Here is a 19,695-nt window from a genome sequence, read left to right as displayed (position 1 = left end):
CCGGCAGAACGGAGCAGGAAGGAACCGGTGACCAGGATGAGCGGGAGAGACCCGCTGACTGGGCCGCGCGGCCCCGAAGCCCGACGCCAGGCCCGACACCGTGTCCCCCGGTGTCCCACGGAGGGCCGGCGCGGAGCAGACGTACCAGGGAGAGGTCGTCGATGACGTGCTGCTGCTCCAGCACTTGCAACCGCAGGAACTCGATCTCCTGCTCGTCCCTCGTCAGGCTGAGGTCGTTCAGGGACGTGTGGCGCTTCAGAGATGCCTGTGCAGACAGCTTTTCTTTCTGCAGCCAGGGGGAGAGAGCGCTGCAGGACCGCTCGGCCACCATGTGCGTGAAGGACCCACTGTGCGCATCGGGCACAGTGTGGACTCTGGGGTATGGGATGGGGGGATGGGTGGAGGGAGGATGGCCCCCCGGGTCCCCAAGCTGCATGAGAACCAAGCCCCAGGCAAGGTGCTGGTGCCCACCACCAGGGGAGGGCTGGGCAGGCAGTAGTTGGGGTGGACGTCCAAGCCCGCCTTGAATGCTGGACAAGGAAGCTGGGAGGAAGCACCGCACACACTGGAATTACACACTCGCACCCGGACCTGCGAGGGTCCAGGGAGAAGGGCGTTCGCCTCTGAGCCTCAGTTTTCTCAGCTGTAAAATGGGGGTGACCGACACTACTTTGGACGAGCCTCACAGTATTCTCTGAACCATCCACACCAAGACACCACCCGACCACAGAGACCAGCCGTCCTCGTTGGGACATGAACATCCCTCACACAGAGCACTTGGAGCAAGACTGTCATCGTTTCGACACTGAGCTTGCCCAGTGCGCGGTTCTGGGGAGCGCTTCTGCACGCATTCCAGCCTCGCCACGACCCCGCAACACTGGTATTTTGTTCCCAATTTATGGATGAAGAGACTGAGGTGCAGAGAGAATGAGAGATGCGTCTAAGGCAGCGGTTCTCAACCTGGGGGTCACAACCCCTTTGGGGGGCCGAATGACCCTTTGACAGGGGCCGCCTAAGACATAACAGTAGCAAAATTACAGTTATGAGGTAGCAAGAAAAATAATTGTATGGTTGGGGGTCACCACAACATGCGGAGCTGTACTAAAGGGCCGCGGCATCAGGAAGGTTGAGAACCGCTGGTCTAAGGGAGCAGGGCGGGAGTTCTCAGGACCAAGGCCCAGCCCGGCGGTCCGACCACCTGGCGCTCTCCCGAGACACCCAGCTCCGTGACTCCCGGGCCAGTGACAGCAGAGGGCCGGCTGGGGCTGAGACCGCTCCGGGGCTTCCTGGGGAGACTGTGCCCGAGCGGCTCGGGGGCGGGTCCCCCGTGGCCGGTGACTTACCATTTCCACGTTTTCCCGCGTGAGCTTCTTGATCTTCTCCTCCATCCTCTGGATGCTCTGCAGCAAGTCTTCGTTCTTCTTGTTCATCCTCTTGTTCTTCTCCACGAGGGGCTTCAGCTGGACCTCAGTCTCCCGGGAGCGTTTCAGCTACAGTCAGAAAGAGAGGCCGGCGGCTGTGAGAGGCAATGAGTGGCTGATGTCACACCGCCCCGGAGGCCAGCGGGATCCGACCGGGCCGTCTGGGGACTGGAGCTGCCACTGTCAGGACCACGCTTCTGAGCACCGCAAGCACCAGGAAGGGCCTGCGGACACGCGGCTTCCAAACCCAGGACGCACCTGAGCCTCACAGAGCCTGGATGAGGCGAGGAGCCGAACTCGGGGAGGGGCCCAGATCTGCCCCCGGGCACCCTGCTGGCCAGTGGCCTGCGCTGTGTCCACTAGTCTATACCTCTAGAGGTCACGGGTTACATGCATAAAGGTCAATCCAGCTACCTCCCCAAGTACAGACCTAAGGAAGCTCCTCTCTCTTCTGACAACAAGCCCTGGGTCCCTGGGTGCCAGGCTCAGCTCTGGGGGATGGAGATCAATGAGGGGGCATCCAGCCTGGCAGGCTCCCCAGGTCCCTGTTGGTGGGGTGCCCTGTGCTGGAGATGACATGGCAGAGGTGCCCCACAGAGGGGGAAGAGGGCAAAGGCAGTGACACAGGTGGAGGGCACTCCAGGCGGGAACCGCAGGCCCAGAGGGTCAGGTCCGCCGAGAACACAGCTCACCCACGCAGCTTCACTCGGTGCCATGGGGGGGGGCAGGGAGCTGGACGGCCATTGTTTGGGTTCCCTCCCAGCCCTTCTAGAACAATCAGTCTCTCTGACGGCTGCGTGGAGGCCAGTCTAGTGAGACACAGACTTGAGAAATGACAGCGTTGGGGGGACGGGGAGCAGGGACTGGGGAGCCTGCGCAATCAGAGGTGCAATTTCCTTTCCTTCGGAGCAGTGCCCTCACTGCCGCATTCATTTTCCAGCTGCATGACCAAGGCCAAGTTCTCGGCCTCAGGTTCCTCATCCATAACGGGAAATTCGCCGTGTGTCCAAAACAGTGGTAAGCCCTTCCAGGCCTCTCTCATTCAACCCTCCCCACAGACCTAGGAGGGGGCCCATCCCTGTGCCCATGCCGTCGACAAAGAACCTAACCCCAAGGAGGGGGGCGCTGTGCTCAAGGTCACACAGAACATGCTAGAACCAAAAACTGAACACAGGGACTGACTTCAAATGCCTGCTTTTAGTCACCAGGCCATGAAAGTTAAGACACAATATTCCTCTGGTGTCTCTTAAAACGTAAAGTGTAGCTTTGACCCACACATTCTAATTCTAGAAAGCTATCCCACAGTATTAAGGTTCAAGTGAGTGAAGAGAGAAATGTTATCTTCTATGTGGCATTATTTATAACCACAAAGAAACCTGAAGCCATCTGAGTTTCTGCCGGCAGAGAGGTGGCTGAGTAAGCTATGGTATGTCCATACGGAGGAGTACAACACAGCCATGAAAAAGACAGAGACAGCCCTGGCCAGTTTGGCTCAGCAGTTAGAGCATCAGCCCATGGACCAGAGAGGCCCAAGTTTGTTTCCCACTAAGGGCACATACCTCGGTTGCAGTTTGGTCCCGGCCCCGGTTGGGGTCATGTGGATGGCAACCAGTCGATGTGTCTCTCTCATGATGATGTGTGTGTGTCTCTCTCTCTCTTCCCCCCTCTATCCCTCCTGCTCTATCTGAAGATAAATGCAAAAATGTCTTCGGGTGAGGATAAAGAAAAAAAATTAAAAAAAAAAAAAAAGACAGAGACAGCTCTTCCTGCATTGTGGGTAGTGCTGGGACTGTCAGTTAAGTGAAATCAGCAAATTGCAGAACAAAATGAGGCGAGGGGAAGGTCCCATTTTCTAATTACAAACAAAACCGACTTCTCTTGGTGGTGCTGATATGCTAACATAAGCATTAAAACCTTGGAAGAACAACCTCAGACGGCGGAGAGTCGTGACCTCATGATTTTAAGACGGAGGCACTGGCTAGCTGACCAACGTTTAAACACTCCATTCGGTGTTGTCCGAGTCGTTTCGAGCAGCCTGTATTTATTTCTAATCCTCTTAAGTAAGCAGCAGCTCACGAATACTTAGATGGAGACATAAGATATAGTCTCATCGTAGTTATACAAAAATGTGCCTTTAAAAATACCGGAAGGAGATGTATTTCTTTTCATCCTGACACTTATTAACACTTTACATCTCCCATGCTTTTCAAATATTATAGATACATTTGTTTTCATAGTAAAAGTTAAAATACACAGAAATATTATGAGGTATTTGTCAAGAAGTTTGTATACTGACTACATTACAGAAAAATCAGGTTAGCTGTTTATCCAGCAAATGTAAAGATATTCAAGAAATTGCTATTTTTCCTAGCGATGTATTCTTTAACCAGAAACCTATGCTCATTATTTTTAAAATTAGAAATAGGTCAGCTTTGATGCCAAAGAAAGTAAATAGATAAGCAAAAAATAAAAATCCATATTCGCACCACCTAAAACAATCTCCAATACCCTGTTGACAACGCATTTTTGTTCTAGAAACTGCTCTTATCATTTAATCTCCTGTGAACCGATTTCCATGGCAATGAAGCATGACACCATCGTTCTTGATGACTGCACAGGGCCATTGTACAGGTGTTCCCTGGTCGCTCAGAGCAGCACTTGAGGACTGAGCAGCGAGGCATTTCGTGTCGTTCCCGGTGCTGTTACCACCACCCCAGGGAGCACCCTCCCCACACTTCTCCCTAAACTGCTCCGACTGCTCCCAGAGATCAATTTCTACGGAAACCAAGGGCAGGAACAGACTTCCTCAATGAGCACGTGCTGGGTTTTCATCAGAAAAAAAATGAGAAAGTGAAGAAAGCGAGAGGCCCCCTTTCGCTGTGCCCCCAGGACCCCGTCTCGGGCCGGTTACCAGCTCGTTCCTCTCGTCGGCCAGCAGGGTGTTTCTGTCTTCCAGTTTCCGTATCACCGAGTTCAGTTCGGCGATTTTTAGTTGAAACCGCCTCACATCTCGCTCGTCCATATGTTGATCCTGTAACAGTCAGGACACGGGAGCGCGGTGAGGGGCATGGCTGGGTCGGCGCGCCCCATGGACATGCCCGGAGGGCTCACAGCCGAGCTCGGTGTCAGCTCCTCCCTGGGACCAGAGGCCACGCTGGGGCCACAGAAGTCCAGCAACATGGGCAGCCCCTCAAGCCCTGCCGGCCACTTGGAGAAAGACTTCATTTCAAAGGTAACGAGACTTCAAGCCCACCCATGGCCCCCACACACCTGAAAGTGACCCTGGGGACCTTCACGCCGAGCCCCCGCCCGCCACGCTAGCATACCCCTCGAGGGCAGGCGCCGTGTCCACCTCGCTCGTGAGGTCTGCACGTAACACCCAGGAGACACGGAAACACGGAGTGAACGAAGGAACGAATGAGTCCCTTCATCCGCCTGCCCGGGGCCTGTGGGGTACCGGCTGCTGGCTGAGCGCCCCCCATCAGGCCCGGCCCCCTGGGCTCCTTTCTGTTCCCACTGCACCCCCTGCACGGTGCTCGCGTGCCTTTCCTCTCGCCCGGAGGCCAGAGCCACCGGCTGTCCAGCTCCACAGTCCCAGCACCCAGCACCCAGGGAGCGCCGGCAACTCGGAGAGCAGGGGCTGAGACAGGGAAGGACGGACGGACAGATGGATGCCAGGGAGGGAGGAGGGGGAGGAAGGCAGGCACGCTGACTGGAAGAATGACCAGGAGCAGGACGGACGGCGGGGCCGCTCTGGGGCCCAGGCTTGCCAGGGCGCTCACCTGCACACCCGGGAGCTCCGCCACGTCGCCTGCACCAGGCTCCCTCTTTGGACTGCCGTGGTACCGCTCGGCCTCTTTGACCTGAACCAGCTGCTCGTCCAAAGCCTCCTTCTGAAGCAGCAGCTTCTGGGTCTGACCAGTCTGCACACCAAGCTCCTTCTCCAAGGCCAGAATCACACGGTCTTTCCCTTTGATCTCGTCCATCTGAGAACGAGAAAGAAGCCATCAGTCCCGGGGGCTCGTGCCTGGGGAAACCTCTCCTCTGCCGACCACAGGCCCCGGGGGAGGTTAAGCAGCTCCAGGACCCAGGTAAGCTGAACTCGGCCACTCAGGACAGAGAGACGTAGTCCACGACCCAGGTGCTGCTTCCCTGAGCTCAGAGGAGCAGACAGCTTTGGGTTCAAGGATGTACACAGTCAGCCACAGGCTAATTTATCTATGCCCATGTCTCGTTCACCTAAGGGAATAAAGCCCTGGTCCTCCGGCCCCTCCAGCCGCCCTGCACCCTCAGAGTGGGCTGCTCTCCTGGTCTCCGACTCTCCCCCCCCCCAGCCTCTCCTTCTGGGCACAGCCCCCACCCACCACCAAAATAGCTCTTGCTAAGTCTCCAATGATCTCCTGGCCCCCCAGCCCATCGGACAGGTTTCTGTCCTCCCATCCTCAGCATGACAGTGTCACCGCCCCCTGCATCATGACCCTCTCCCGCCTCCCCGCCCTCTGCGCTGACGCTCAGCTCCCATCTTCTTTACAGACTCACCCTGCCCTGGCCGCACTCAACTCTGCAGTTCCCAGGGCCTGACCCTATTCCCCTCTGTCCTTTCCCCAGGCAGCTGCCCCACCCAGAAAGTCCTTCCTCACAGCTGACTCCCCACTCTCCCCAGCCCTGACTCCCTCAGGGCCAGCTGGTGGCTTGGTGTTTCCGAGGACCTGGCCATGTCCACACGCCAACCTCAGTGTAAGCCCAGGCCGCCCTGCCCAGTCTGGGGCGGCGCCCCCTGGGGGACCGGGTAGGGAGCAGCTCTGGCCCGGGCCGTAGACTTCATCCCACCTGCTCTGGACACAGAGCCAACAGCAGGCAAACGGCCCCAGGAGGGGCGCCGTCCTGGGGTGTTGTCGCCCCTAACCCCCCATCTAGGTCCTTCCTAGAACCCGAGATCGTGGCTCATTCGGAAATAGGGTTGTTGCAAATACAGTGATACCTCGGTTCTCGAACATAATTCGTTCCAGGAGGACGGTCGAGAACCGAAGCAATGAAACCCAATAAGAAAGCGTGACTCCACAAAGCGTGACTCTCTCTCTGCACTCACACTGAAGACGCAAGCAAGGCTCGCTGGGCCGAATGAACGCCATTCGGCTCAACTCGGCTCATCTCGGAAGTTCGAGTTCCAAATATTTGTTCGGATTCCAAGACAAAAGTTTCTCGAATCTCCTGGTCGAATACCGATTTGGTCGAAATCCGAGGCGTTCGAGAACCGAGGTATCACTGTATAATGAGTTAAGATGTGGCCACACTGGTCAGCTGGGCCCTTGTGATCGGTGTCCTTACCAAAACACACACAGACGCCCAGCCCGAGGCCATGTGAAGACGAGGCAGAGACGGGAGTGATGCGGCCACAACCTGGGGAGGCCAAGACGGGCCAGCAGCCACCAGGAGCTGGAAGAGGCAGGAAGGACCCTCCACGGCCCTGCTGACACCTTGACTTTGGACAGCTGGCTCCCAGAACTGGGAGAGAATAAGTGTCTGTTGTCTTATGCCACGAAGCCCGTGGCCATTTAAGGGAGTCCTCTCGACTCACTGAGTGTGAGAAAGTCAAGCTGCCTGTGATCTGAAACTCTCACTTCGAACCCTACACCACGAACTCAGACACAGCACGAAATCCTGGTTAAGAGTCCCGCCTGAGCTGGCCCAGACAGACGCAGGCTTCAACCCCCAACCGTCCCTGCTGTGGAATCGCGGGCAGGTCAAGCCGCCTCCCTGACTCAGCCTCAGCCTCAGCGACACTCTCGAACCCACGCAGTCTGTCCAGGGAGATTTACACCAGCCACGGAAAGAATTCAGCACGGAGCCTGGCGCAGTACAATGCGATCAATGTCACCACGATTACTCTCTTTTGGCTCCTGGGTAACAGAAGGCTATCTCATTTAAACATCAGACCATCAAAAACTGGTCAAATGTAATTGAGATGATAGGAGAGAAATGGTACCCCCAAAATCCAGACTGGAAGCTTTCGAACAGTCGACTGTTCTGACAAACTCCTTGAGTGGACTTTCCTTGGAAGAGAAACGGATGTCCCCCTTCCCTCCACATCCCCAGGTTCCCCATGACCATCTCCTGGACCACGGCCAAGGGTGTGCCTGGTGCAGTTTCTCCTTCAGCAGCAGCGGAATGTGCCCACTGCGCCCCCTGGTGACCATCCACCAGCAGCTCCGCGCTTTGGCCAACGCCCAGGGCTTGGCTAGGAACACTTTCCCCGCCGCAGGGAAGACTTCATACCACGTGGAAAACATGCTGCCACGGCAGCTGCCACTGGAAGCAACAAGGGCTCCGTGAGAGGAGATCATTATTTTAAACACACAAATGTGCTTCCATTAATTCAACGGGCGCTGAGCTGGGAGACATCTGAGCAAAACAGATCAGAGTGCCTTCCCCTGGATCTGCCATTCCAGAGGGGTAGGTAGCCAAAAACATAACCAGTAAGTCAACACTGCAGCAGATCAGAGAGTGACCAGTGCCAGGAGGAAGAATAAGGCAGGGGGGTCAGCGGTACCAAATGGGCAGTGTTGCAAGTTAACAGGTAGGGTTCCAAGCTGCCCCCCTCGGCATCCGGGTTGCACACTTCCCTCTTTGCAGGGGAGCCCAGAAGTGCAGCCCCCCTACTGTTACCCTAGCCCCTCCCACAAAAAGCACCCCAAGCACATTATCTCCAGAGCCCCAGATTTTCAACCTAGAAGAGCACAAATTATTACCCACTTCTAATAAGTGAGCAGAGGGTTCACACGCCACCACACGGAACAGGCTCCTAGTGAACAGCCCCCACTAGTGGAGGGGACGTCTGTGAATAGACAGGCAAGGAGGAGTCTGGAGGTCCCGGACCGGCCGAGCTCACCGCTAGCAGCAATCACTCTATCTGTTAACTGGGTGTCTGGCTGTCAGCCTGGGCTCTGAGAGATCCTGTCCCCCGCCCTCAGGACCCCAGTGAAGCGAGAGTCTCTGACACTGTCTTCCCCGAACATCACAAGGGTGCAGACGCTCCCCAGTTGCCTGGCTGTATCCATTTCCCTTCTCCCACACTCCCAGTCTCAGCATGTGGTATAGGAGAGGGGTGGGACTGAAACCAGCCCAAGTTCCCAGGGCAGGCTCTGATTGGCTCATACCACCATCTATCCTCATCCCCTGACAGAATTGGTTCAGGGATAGATGTGTGACCCAATCAGAGTCAACAGCCTGAAGAGGGCATCTCTCCCTGTCCCTGGACTGTGCTGAGTGAGGACACGGGGTGTGGCGTGACTGCCCAGAGCAAGGAGCAGAACACAGCCCAGACACCTGGATCGTAGGTGCCATGGGAACTGGGCCCGACGCTAACCCTACCACCTCAGTGTGACAACTGACACTCTCACGATTCAGGCTGGTCTGAGGTGGAATATTTTCACTGGCACCAAAAAGATCCTAATGGATACAGAGTTAGAGCAAGGACATGCACTGGACGATGCCAGCATGTCTTTCGTGCATGCCAGTGTGAGCTCAGTGCCTCTGCGCTTAAGACACACTCTCTGTCTTCAAAGACCCTCAAAGTAGACATCGTTTACCCCAGTTTACAACAAGCTGGAGGCCCAGAGAGGAGCCACGCTGCAGTGAGCAGCACAACCATGATTCAGTCTCGGGTCGGCCTCTGCAAAGCCTTCACTGTGCCCTCCTGTCTGCCCCACAGGCACAGAATGAGTCCCTTCTCTACCATCACATCCGGCAGGACACCCCTCCCAGGGAAGGCTCAGCTCAGCTGGCTCCAAACACACCGGCTGATCTGTGCATAATCCTGTGAGCTCCTCTCCGCCGCAAAGTCCGGGGAGTCAGAGGATGAAGTGGAGGCTGCCACCCCAACATCCATCCTCACTCTCCTCCTTGGTACCTGTAGCCCGTAAATGGTATCCCCCACATTTCATGTCTACAGGAGAGTCAAGAGGTGACCTCATTTGGAAATAGGGTCTTGGCCAATGTAACTAAGATATAAGCTAAGGTCACACCAGATGAGGGTGGGTCCCAGATCCACGGACCAATGTCCTTATAAGGAGAGGGCAGGGCACAGACACAGGGGAGGAGCCGGCCCCGTGGAGGCAGACAGGAGCCTGAAGCTGAGGGCTCCCGGCCACCACCGGGAGCTGGAAGAGGCAGGAAGGTTCCTCCACGCAGCCTCCAGAGGGAGCCCAGCCCAGCCCTGCCCACACCTTGACGGCGGACTTCAGCCCTCACGTGGCTTTCCCGGGGTTCCAGAGTTACGTAAACTCAGGCCTCTGGCAGCAGCTGGGAGTGTCCGGACTAGACCTGTAAAATGTCGTCCCTCGGTTACGGGAAAATGCAGTGGGGAAAACCAACCATTTGCATAAGAGACTGAGCTTAACTGAGAACGTACCAAGGACCCGTTTCCGTGTCAGCACCGAACAGAAATGTCCCCGTCTCAGGTCTTCTCAGTGTGTGTGGTTTGCACCTGCAGCGGCCCCCTTCGGAGAACAGAGTGGAAGGAACAAACGTCCATTTCTCCTATTATCCCGCAGCTGAATGTCACTCCTCAGGCAGCCTGTTGCTCATGGCAACGGGCGCTGGAGGCGGGCGGCTGGCTCCTTGTCAGCTGATGGCCTCAGCAGTGACTGCGGGAGGCTTTCAGACCCCGGCTCCCAGTTAGCGTGCCCCTCAAAACCGGTCACGCGGAGAGGGCCGTCACGGGCTACCGGGGCAGCAGCACTGCCGTTTCTGGGCTCATTCCTTAGACCACGGAGCCATGACCCCCACGGTACACGGGGGCTACCACGTGGGAGTGACTTCTGGGAAAGGTCGCTGTAGGCTCCCAGAGCAGTGAGGGCCACAGGCGCCGCCCAGCTTTCCCCTCAGAAGGGGCTCTGGGAGGCAGTTGTGATCCTCATGGCTCCTCATGCCCATGGAGTGCCAGCCATCACAGCTTCATCCCGGGTCGGCGATGAAGATGGTAAAGAAGGAAGGGCGTGGGGTCTTCATTTAAGAACTTTTCTTTTTCTGCCTGGGCCAGTTCGGCTCAGCGATTAGCGTGTCAGCCCATGGACCAAAGAGTCACAGGTTCGATTCTGCTCAAGGGCACGGACTTTGGTTGTGGTTCAGTCCCTGGCCCTGGTTGGGGTCATGCGGGAGGCAACCAGTCGATATGTCCCTCTCACATCGATGTCTCTCTCTCTCTCTTCACTCTCTCCCTCCCTCCCACTCTATCTGAAAATCAAAAATATCCTCAGGTGAGGATGAGAAAAATAACTTTTCTTTTTGAAGGTCCAAATGCATCCACCTCTGTGCCCAGAACGGACTCGCTGGGCCCCGCCTGCGGCAAGGGGCTGGGAAGGGCAGCCCTCCGAGCGCCGCCCTGACAAACCCGGAGCAGCCCGCTACTTTCCGAGGGCTGCCACAGATGACCGGGCTCGGGGCCTTACAACAACAGCCATTATTCCTTCGCGAGCCATGGCTAGAAACAGAATTCATTTTTGTGCATCTGCCTTCTATCTGGAGACCTTGTAAAAGTCACTAATTCAAGTGGCCACAGAGTCTCCTGGAGTTTCCACGTTCTAATCCCAGCATTTGTGACGTAAGACAGCTTTCCTTCCCGTCAGCATTGAAAGCTGTTTGTTACTGCCTCGTGTGTCCGAGGTCCTCGCCAGAGCGGTCACAGCACTGCAGTGGTGGCAGCTGACATCACGTCTTGTCCTTGAATTCAGGGGAATATTCAGTATTTCATCAGTATGTGGTGGTTAGGTTTTTTTTGACAGAACCCTCTTTCAGATTAGGGAAGTTCCAATTCTCTTCCTAGTGTGCTGAGAGTATCTACCACAAGGTTGAGTTTTATTAAATGCTTTTTCTACACCTAGTAAGAGGATCACATGGTTTTCCCACTTTGGTCTATTACTAATTGAATTATATTCACTGATGTTAGAATATTAAACCAATCTTTGTATTCCTAGAATAAACCCTACTTGGTCATTACTTACAAGCCTCTCAGTAGAATGCTGGGTTTGACTTGTCAATGGCTCACTTAACACCTCTGTGTCTGTGTCTGTAAGAGATCACCTAAAGGCCTTCTTTCCTTAGAATATCACTCACTGGACTGAGATCAGAATTATGCTGGCTTCATAAACTGAGTTAGAATACATACCCGATTTCTCAGTTTTCTGGAAGGGTGTATATAGAATTAGTTCAATTTCTTCCTTAAATACTCGGAACAATTTATCTGGGAAGGTCGGGGTCCGAGCTGTCCTTCGTGGGAAAATTATTCATTGCAGAGTTAATTTCTTTAATATCTACAGGACTACTCCAAGTTTCTATTTCTTATGGTGTCAGTTTTGATAAGATGTACTTATTCAAGAAATACGCCCATTTCATCCAAGTTTCAAATCTATTGGCGTAGGCTGATCTTAATGTGCCCTCAATGCCTTTTTACATCTGCAGGAGCCGTGATATTTCCCCTTTTACATGCCTTGTATTGGAGATGTGGAGTGTCTTCTCCTTTTCATCAGTTTCGGTATGGGTTGATCAACTTATCAGCTTTCATTAACTTCTGTATGTGTTGGTTTTCTTTCTTTTAATTTTTTTCTTTATTGATTTTACAGAGAGAGGAAGGGAGGAGAGAAAGATAGAAACATCAATGAGAGAGAACATCGATTGGCCGCCTCCTGCTTGCCCCTCACTGGGGATCAGGCCCACAACCTGGGCATGTGCCCTCACCGGGAATTGGACCGGCGACCTCTTGGTGCACGGGTGGACACTCAACCACTGAGCCACACTGGCTGGGCTGTGTTGGTTTTCTTTATTGATTCACCTCAGTGATCCCTGCTCCTTATCATTTCCTTCACTCTGCTTTTTTGGAGTTTCATTTGCTCTCTCTCTTTCTTCCCAAGATGGAAGCTCAGATATTTGATTTTCAGCACGTTCTTTTTGTCTAAAGGAAGGTCTGATCTAAAGAATGATTGAATTACAACCCACACACTTTGAAATGCACTGTTTTGGTAAGTGGCACGTCCCCTTGGAAAGAACCTTCTTCCTCAGCCGCTGGAGCACTGCAGTCTGTTGGTTTAGTGCAAGTTGCTTGTGTCACTGAAATGCTGTGTGTCTTTATCCATTTAGTCTCTGTACTTTCCCTGGCTGAGACAGGTGTGCTATTCTCCACTGCAACTGTGGGTTGGTCTATTTCTCCTTTAAGTTTTGATCATGTCCTCTTATGTTGTTAAGTGCATTCCTACCAAATTGATCCCTTTATTAGTAAGAATTGTCCCAACTTGTGCTTAGTGTTACTTCTTCCCTTAAAGCCTTTGACATTAGTATCACCAGAACAGCACTTTTTTGGTTCCTGTTCATGTATCCTTTCCATCCCTTTAAGTGCAGCCTGTCCTCCTAGTTTAGACGTATCTCTTGTAAACATCACTGCCGTGGTGGTTGGATCTAGTCTGAGGATCACAGCTTCCTTGGGTTTTCGGTCTCCTGCACCACAGTCTGACAACCGTCTCAAGGGGAAGATGGGGGTGTGTTCGTTGCAGGTCCCCTCCCTCTGGTGAGCTTTATCTCCCAAGTGTAGTGAGGCCGCGGGGGACACCACTCTGCCTCACAGCCTCCCCCATCACCCGAGGATGTGCAGACCATCCTCGGGTCGAGGACTCCTCCCGTTTCCTGTCTTTTATGCCAAACGTGAGAGATGCCAAAAAGTCCTACTCCCCCCTCTAAGCTCCAGTGGAATCTCACTGGTTGGGGAGGCCCCAGCCCCCACCCGGGCTCAGCAAATGCCCCCAGGGAAGAAAGGGGCCGGCAGCTGGCAGCTTACCTGGGAAGGGTCTTCCCCTTCCCTTTGAATTTTAGTTCTAGACCTCACAGCTGCCACGCTCTCGTCTCTAAAAAATAGGATTGTTTGCCATTTACGTTCTCGTAGTTGTTGCAAAGGGATGGCTGGCCTGTCCCTCCCGGTCACATCTTAACCTCAAGGTGTAAGTCTGCTCCTGGTTTATTAATTAAAGGAATACATATATACGACCACAGTCCTTTCTTACAACCACCTAGCCCACTATCTATTAACGTCGTTTTACAGGTGACAAACGTGTACTTCTGAGCAGTTTGGTGATCTGCCAAGGATCACACACCTAGTGGGAAGAGACCTGCCACTCAAAGCCTCCTCAGCACCCCTAAGACAGCAGGGCGTCTGCTGGAAGCAGAACGACGCCTGGAGCGCAGCGTGTCCTCCAAACCCCGAGCTCCCTGCACTCATGCGGGAGGGGAGGATACGGCTGTGGGAGGAAAGGGGGTGGGGCGTGCGTGCGTGTGTGCGGGGCCAGGGCAGCACGTACCAGCCGGCGGATGTCGCGCTCGCACTCGCGCTTGATGCGGTGCACCTCGTCCTGGTGCTCCTGGTAGGCGGCGCGCAGGTCGGCCGCCTTGGTCTTGTCGGCCTGCATGCAGTTGCTGAGCGCCTCCTCCGCCTGCTTGCGCGCCGCCTTCAGCTCCAGGATCTCCTGCTGCAGCCGCAGGCGCTCGCCGTCGAAGCTCTTGCGCGCCTCCTCGCGCGCCTCGGCCAGCAGCGCCGTCTTGACCTTGTCGGCCGCGCCGTCGCGCAGCACGTTCAGCGTGGCCTGCAGCCGCTGCAGCTCGCCCTCCTTGATCTTGGCCATGCGCGCCGCCTCCTGCTCGTGCTGCCGGATGAGCACCTCGCGCAGCGCCTGCAGCTCCTTGGTCTTCTCCTCGTGCAGCTTGGCCCTGAGCGCCGAGATGTAGGCCGTGTGCCGCCGCTGCTCCTGCTCCCGCTCCAGCTTGGCCTCCTGCAGCCGCTCGCGCAGTTTGCCCACCTGCAGCGGAGATGGGTCAGGGTCAGGTGGCCTCCTGCAGCGGAGAGCTGGGTCAGGGTCAGGGCCGGGAGCCAGCCACGCGCAGCGGGTGCCTCCCCACATACCTTTGTACCTGCCGGTCCTGAGACCCTCTCGGGACCCCACACTCCAATTCCCCCTTCTGCCACCCGCACGGTCCTGACCCTCATCAGCCCCATCCAGAGTCTCTCCTACCATTTCCTTGAGATTTTCCCTAGAGGTGGGAAAACAACTGAAGATGTTGGAGAGGAGCGTCAGACCTCTGACTTCCCTTCAAGTTCAGAGATGTATAAGGAAGGACAATTTATCAGTCAAAAACTTGCCCGCATAAATCATCCCTCTCACCAAAGCTGAGCAAATTTTAAACCAGAAATACCTTTGGCAATGCCCATGCACTGGAATCTGGAACTAGGGAAGACCAGGCAAGTGGAGGTGGGGGTCGGGGGGGGGGGAAGAGGAGGTGCAGGAGGGGAGAGGAGGCGCTGCTACAGGACCTAAGCTTGGGCTCCTGTGCATCCCCCATGGCCCTCACCACCTGGGGTCAGATCGGAGGGGATGCTCTGTTTCGCCTCAAGGCAGCTGAGGCACTTTGGTGACCTGCCTGGGTGCGGGGCTGCCAGGGGCAAAGCCAGCCTTCACCCCAGGCGCCTGGCCCTGGAGCTGGTGTTCCGCAGGTGTGGGGCTGCCAGCCCGCCTGAGTGTAGGTGTGCCATCAGCAAACAACTGAAAACACTATTCATAAAATGTGCCAAGGGAGTGTTTTCTTAATACGCTCCAGAAAGCTTTATTTGACCTTTTCATTTCAAATATCACACAATCCGCACATTCCCCAGGAGCCCTTGACGAGCCATTTGTTTTCTAAATAATACCAGTCTCCCAGGAACAGGCACAAATGGTTTCTCACGGACACAGTGCTCCCGGGGAAAACGGCAGCCTTTCCCCCGACCACGCTGTCTGCAGCGCACCCACGTGCTGAAATTCAGTTCAGGTGAGGAGTTTCATTATGTCAGCTGGGTGTTGACAGGTCCTTGCTTATAACAAACAGCAGGGAAAGAAGCAGAGAAAACCAACCAGGCAGAGAGATCAACTCCCCTCACATTGCAGAGTCAGGATCTCAGAGCCCAATAAGGGGCACCCCAGGCCCACCTCCCCCGAGGGCTATAACCAGAGTCTCTCCCTAAGGGGCTGAGAGCCAGGACGTGAAATAAGAAACATGACTTCTCAGTGAGGGACCAAGTCTTCCAGCATTCTCTCTAGGAGGCAATCCTGTGCTGATTTTGGGTTAACGTTGCCAGTGACTTGGAGTCAGAGGACGGGATCGGGGCGCAGCCCGGATCTGCTCGGGTGAGTGCGTTTCCCTTGGCCAGTTACTGAACCTCCAGGCGGTCCATGTGACGTACCAATTTGGCAGGACCGTGATACCAGGTGTTTGGTAAACACCAGTCTAGATGTTGCTGTGAAGGTATTTTCAGATGCGATCCACATTTAAGTCAGTGGACCTCGAGTACGGCAGATCACCCTCCCCCAGTCAGGTGGAGGTCTAGAAGGAAAAGGCTGAGGTCCCCGAGAGGACGGAGTCCAGCCTCCCGACAGCCTCTGGACTCAAGACGGCCGCATCAGCTCTTGCGAGAATCTCCATCTACCTGTGCTGCAGAGTTCACACCTGTCGGCCTCCACAGTCGTGTGAGACAACTTCTGAACAGAAATGCCTCTCTCTCCCCTGGCGTGCGTGCGTGCGTGTGTGTGTGTGCGCATTTATACCTAAGGTGTCCCCAAAAAATGTCTATGCACTTTGAGTAATTATTCATTCCAATGGGTTAAATCTGGAAAGGAAGGGACATCAGTTGAGCTATCAGCTGTTAAAGTGTGTATACATTTTGGGGGCACCCGGTATAGAAAGTCTCCTGTTGGTTCCGTTTCTCTCCGAAGAACCCTGACTATGCCTCCCACAGCTGCCTGCCCCTCTCCTGGGAAACGGGCGTCAACAGCTCCCCGGAAGGACGGTGGGCAGGAGGAAGGATAAAAGTCAGAGTGGATAAAGGGAGGTGTGGTCACAGGGGGAAAAGGAGGCGGGGATGTGGAGACGGGGAGCAGAGGTGTGTGCAAGGCAGCCTGGCAGAGGTCGGGCGGCCAGGTGACTCAGGCGTAGGCAGGCATGCTGACAGTGGTGCGGCCGGGGGAGAAAGCCCTCGTGGGTCCCACCGGCTCCACCCAGAGGAGCCGAGGACCAAGCCCAGGTGCCATGACCCAGCGGCAGCAGAGCAAGGCTGGGGTGGCCTCCCGGTGTGACAGAGTGCCCCTCACTCCGTCGAGCTGAGTGGGTCTATAAGAGCCGCCCACCACCATCTCTCCATCACCATGCAGCTCACACCCAAGCTCCAGCCCGCCACCCCACCTGCCAAGGCCAGCAGCCCCTGGAGGGAAGGACCAGGCCCAACTCGCCTCTGTAGCCAGATCAGTCGCGGGCCTGGCATAGATCCAGATCAACGTGCCCCCCACGCCCGATGCCTATGTGGAAGTCCTAACCCCCAGGATCTCAGAACGTGACTATACTTGGAAATAGTCTTAAAAGAGCTCATTAAATTCCATGAGGTCATTTGGAGTAGGCCCTAATCCAATGTGGCTAGTGTCCTTATAAAAGATTAGGTCACAGACAGGCACAGAGGTCAGACCATGGGAAGGCACAGACAGAAGACGGCTGTCCATTAACCAAGGAGCGAGGCCTCGGAAGAAGCCGACCTGCCCACACCTTGCTCTCTGCTTTCCAGCCTCCACCACTGCGGCTCAGGTCCCCCGGCCTGCGGTGCTTCGTTAGCGCCCCCTAGCGAGGTAATGCACCTGGCAAATCCTCTCTCCTCTCCGACCCCACGTTTGCTCTTATAAACTGGAGAACACACCTGACCTCACAGGTCCCTGCAAGGGTCAGGAGGCTCTCTGAGGCACCGGGCACAGCCCAGGCAGCAGACGCCAAATGTCAGCCAGCCACTGAGTCACTATGTGTGACAGGAGGCATCTAGGCCCCGTGTGCAACTGTCTCCTTCATCCCTTCTTCACCCAGGGAGGAAGACGTATCAGAGGTCTCCACTGAACACACGGGGACACGGAGGCAGGGGGCGATTACATGGCTTGTCCCAGGACCTCAAGGAAAGTTAGGGGCAGAGGTGGAGTGGACCCGGGCCGAATGACCGTGGCTGTGTGGCTTCCCCCATACCTGCAGCTGCTGTTGCTACTTCCTGGTCAGCCTCTGCTGGCCCACCCCCAAAACTGCCAGCCCTGAGATGCAAGCAGGGGAACCCCTCCTGTGGGCAGGGTGTGGACAGAGGGTGCCACCAGCTACCTGCTGGAAGCGGTTGGCTGTGCTAACCCTGAGGTCCTCAGGGTCCAAGGATGGGAGGGGGCACATCTGTGCCCAAGCTCCTCGTCACCCCAGGTCAGGGACTCTGCCTCTGCTTTCCATGGCGTATCCTGAGCCTGGGTCACAGCTGGGGCCCAAACTCAGTGCCCCACTGACCCAGGAGCTGGGCCCCAGCCAGCAGTCCAGCTGCGGCCAAGTCCCGGCTCCTAACAAGAGGGGCACCCGCTGCAGTCCCCCGCGCAGCACCTCCAGGTGCCCGGGCAGGGCCGGAGGACACCTTCAGGGCTTGGGGCAAGGTCTCCCCTCCCCGACCAGCCCGCACCCTCTGCTCGGGCCATGCAGGAGCAAACCCAAACTCCATCCCTTCCCACATGGACAGCGGCCCCCATCCAGGCCCACAGAGCCGCCCCCCTATACCCGCTTTACCCTCAAACCGCCCAAGTCAGAACCATGCCAACACAAAGGGCTGTGGCAGGGCCCGGGCACCAGAGGCCAAAGGGCTCTTTGGTGTTCCCATTACATCAGATCTTGAGGACACCACGTTACAGATGAGAAAATGAAGGTTTGGAGACTTGACGTCACTTGTCCAAGGCCGTGAAGCCAGTCAGGAGCCAAGGTGAGGCTGAGCCGGGTCTCAGCGATTGGGAGGCCTGGGCTCCTCCCACTGCGGTAGGCTGCCCACCACCTACAGCACCCCCGCACCCCACGGCTGCCCACCACCTACAACACCCCCGCACCCCACGGCTGCCCATCACCTACAGCACCCCCACACCCCACGGCCGCCCATCACCTACAGCACCCCCACACCCCACGGCCGCCCACCACCTACAGCACCCCCACACCCCACGGCCGCCATCCACCTACAGCACCCGCCCACCACCTACAGCACCCCCGCACCCCACGGCTGCCCACCACCTACAACACCCCCGCACCCCACGGCTGCCCATCACCTACAGCACCCCCGCACCCCACGGCTGCCCATCACCTACAGCACCCCCGCACCCCACGGCTGCCCATCACCTACAGCACCCCCGCACCCCACGGCTGCCCATCACCTACAGCACCCCTGCACCCCATGGCTGCCCATCACCTACAGCACCCCCGCACTCCACGGCTGCCCTTCAGCGGGACACCCACAGCACCCCCGCACCCCACGGCTGCCCTTCAGCGGGACACCCACAGCACCCCCGCACTCCACGGCTGCCCTTCAGCGGGACACCCACAGCACCCCATCCAGCACTGCAGGACCTGCTCGAAAGCTCAAACCACCACAAGAGCAAAGAGCCCCCGCCACAGAGCCAGGCTCCCGTCCAACATCCCCATGCGCCTTCACCTCCTACCCCCCAAAGGCCCACCAGGGGCACTATCACGACCCCACCTTGCAGGTGAGGGAAGTTCGGCAGGGGAGTGTAGCTGGCCCAAGGTCAGGAAGGTGCGGAGGGGCTGGGATTCGCACCCCCACTGACGTTAGACCTGTTTTAACAAGGGGTAAGCTGAGGCTCAGACGGGTGGTGTGCCCACCCCCACCCCACCGGGGAGCGCGCCCTCAGACATACCCCAGGCAGCGTGCCCACGGAGCCCACAGCCACCCACCTTGCTCTTCTCCTGCTGGAACTCGATCTGAATGCTGGTCAGCTTGGCCCGCAGCTCCTCGTTGGCCACCTGCACAGCGTCCGTCTCCATCTCGGGCTTCTCGCCCTTGCCCCGGCCTTTCTTAGACATGCTTCCTCTCGGTTAGACGCGGAGAGCCCACGTTCACGCCCGCCAGCCAGCAGGCGCAGCCACCAGCTCCGCCGGGCCACCCAGTCGCGCAGGGCTCAGCTGGTCCTCCGTGTAAACCACCATCACTCGGGGTCCTGGGGGAGGGGAAGCCGGTTAGCACAGGGGGGGGGGCTGGCGTGCCCTTCTCTGGGGCACTCAAACGTCAAGGCAGCAACACTTGCAGGAGGCCTCCCCCCGGGCCAGGCACCTGCTGGTGGAGCGGCTGCCCCGCCAGCCGCGCACTCACCTGGCGCTTCCCAAACTAGGGGTGCATCAGAACCACCTGGGAGCTTGTTAAGGCAGC

General features: G+C 56.5%; 1 protein-coding gene across 4 annotated transcripts in view; it reads right to left on the bottom strand.

Annotated features, from left to right (window-relative positions):
• The window catches only part of JAKMIP1 (janus kinase and microtubule interacting protein 1), a 59,122-nt gene extending 39,701 nt beyond the window's left edge, over positions 1-19,421 (bottom strand). For 2 of the 4 annotated variants that reach the window (XM_036265527.1, XM_036265536.1), the window contains exons 1-6: positions 19,224-19,421; positions 13,763-14,257; positions 5,225-5,407; positions 4,333-4,452; positions 1,344-1,490; positions 146-286 (exon numbers count right to left, since the gene is read on the bottom strand). In XM_036265527.1, coding sequence (XP_036121420.1) covers positions 146-286; positions 1,344-1,490; positions 4,333-4,452; positions 5,225-5,407; positions 13,763-14,257; positions 19,224-19,352 — 1,215 coding nt within the window. In that variant the 5' untranslated portion in view covers positions 19,353-19,421. Of the gene's footprint in view, positions 1-145; positions 287-1,343; positions 1,491-4,332; positions 4,453-5,203; positions 5,408-13,762; positions 14,258-19,223 lie in introns of all 4 variants that reach the window. The other 2 variants (XM_036265519.1, XM_036265545.1) reach the window with 2 other exon arrangements.
• Between the last annotated feature and the right edge of the window lie 274 nt (positions 19,422-19,695).

This window comes from Molossus molossus, unplaced genomic scaffold (assembly GCF_014108415.1).
Source record: "Molossus molossus isolate mMolMol1 unplaced genomic scaffold, mMolMol1.p scaffold_m16_p_1, whole genome shotgun sequence".
Taxonomy (NCBI): Eukaryota; Metazoa; Chordata; class Mammalia; order Chiroptera; family Molossidae; genus Molossus; species Molossus molossus.
The sequence above is the reverse complement of the archived record's forward strand: the minus strand, read 5'-3'. Positions and strand labels throughout refer to the sequence as shown.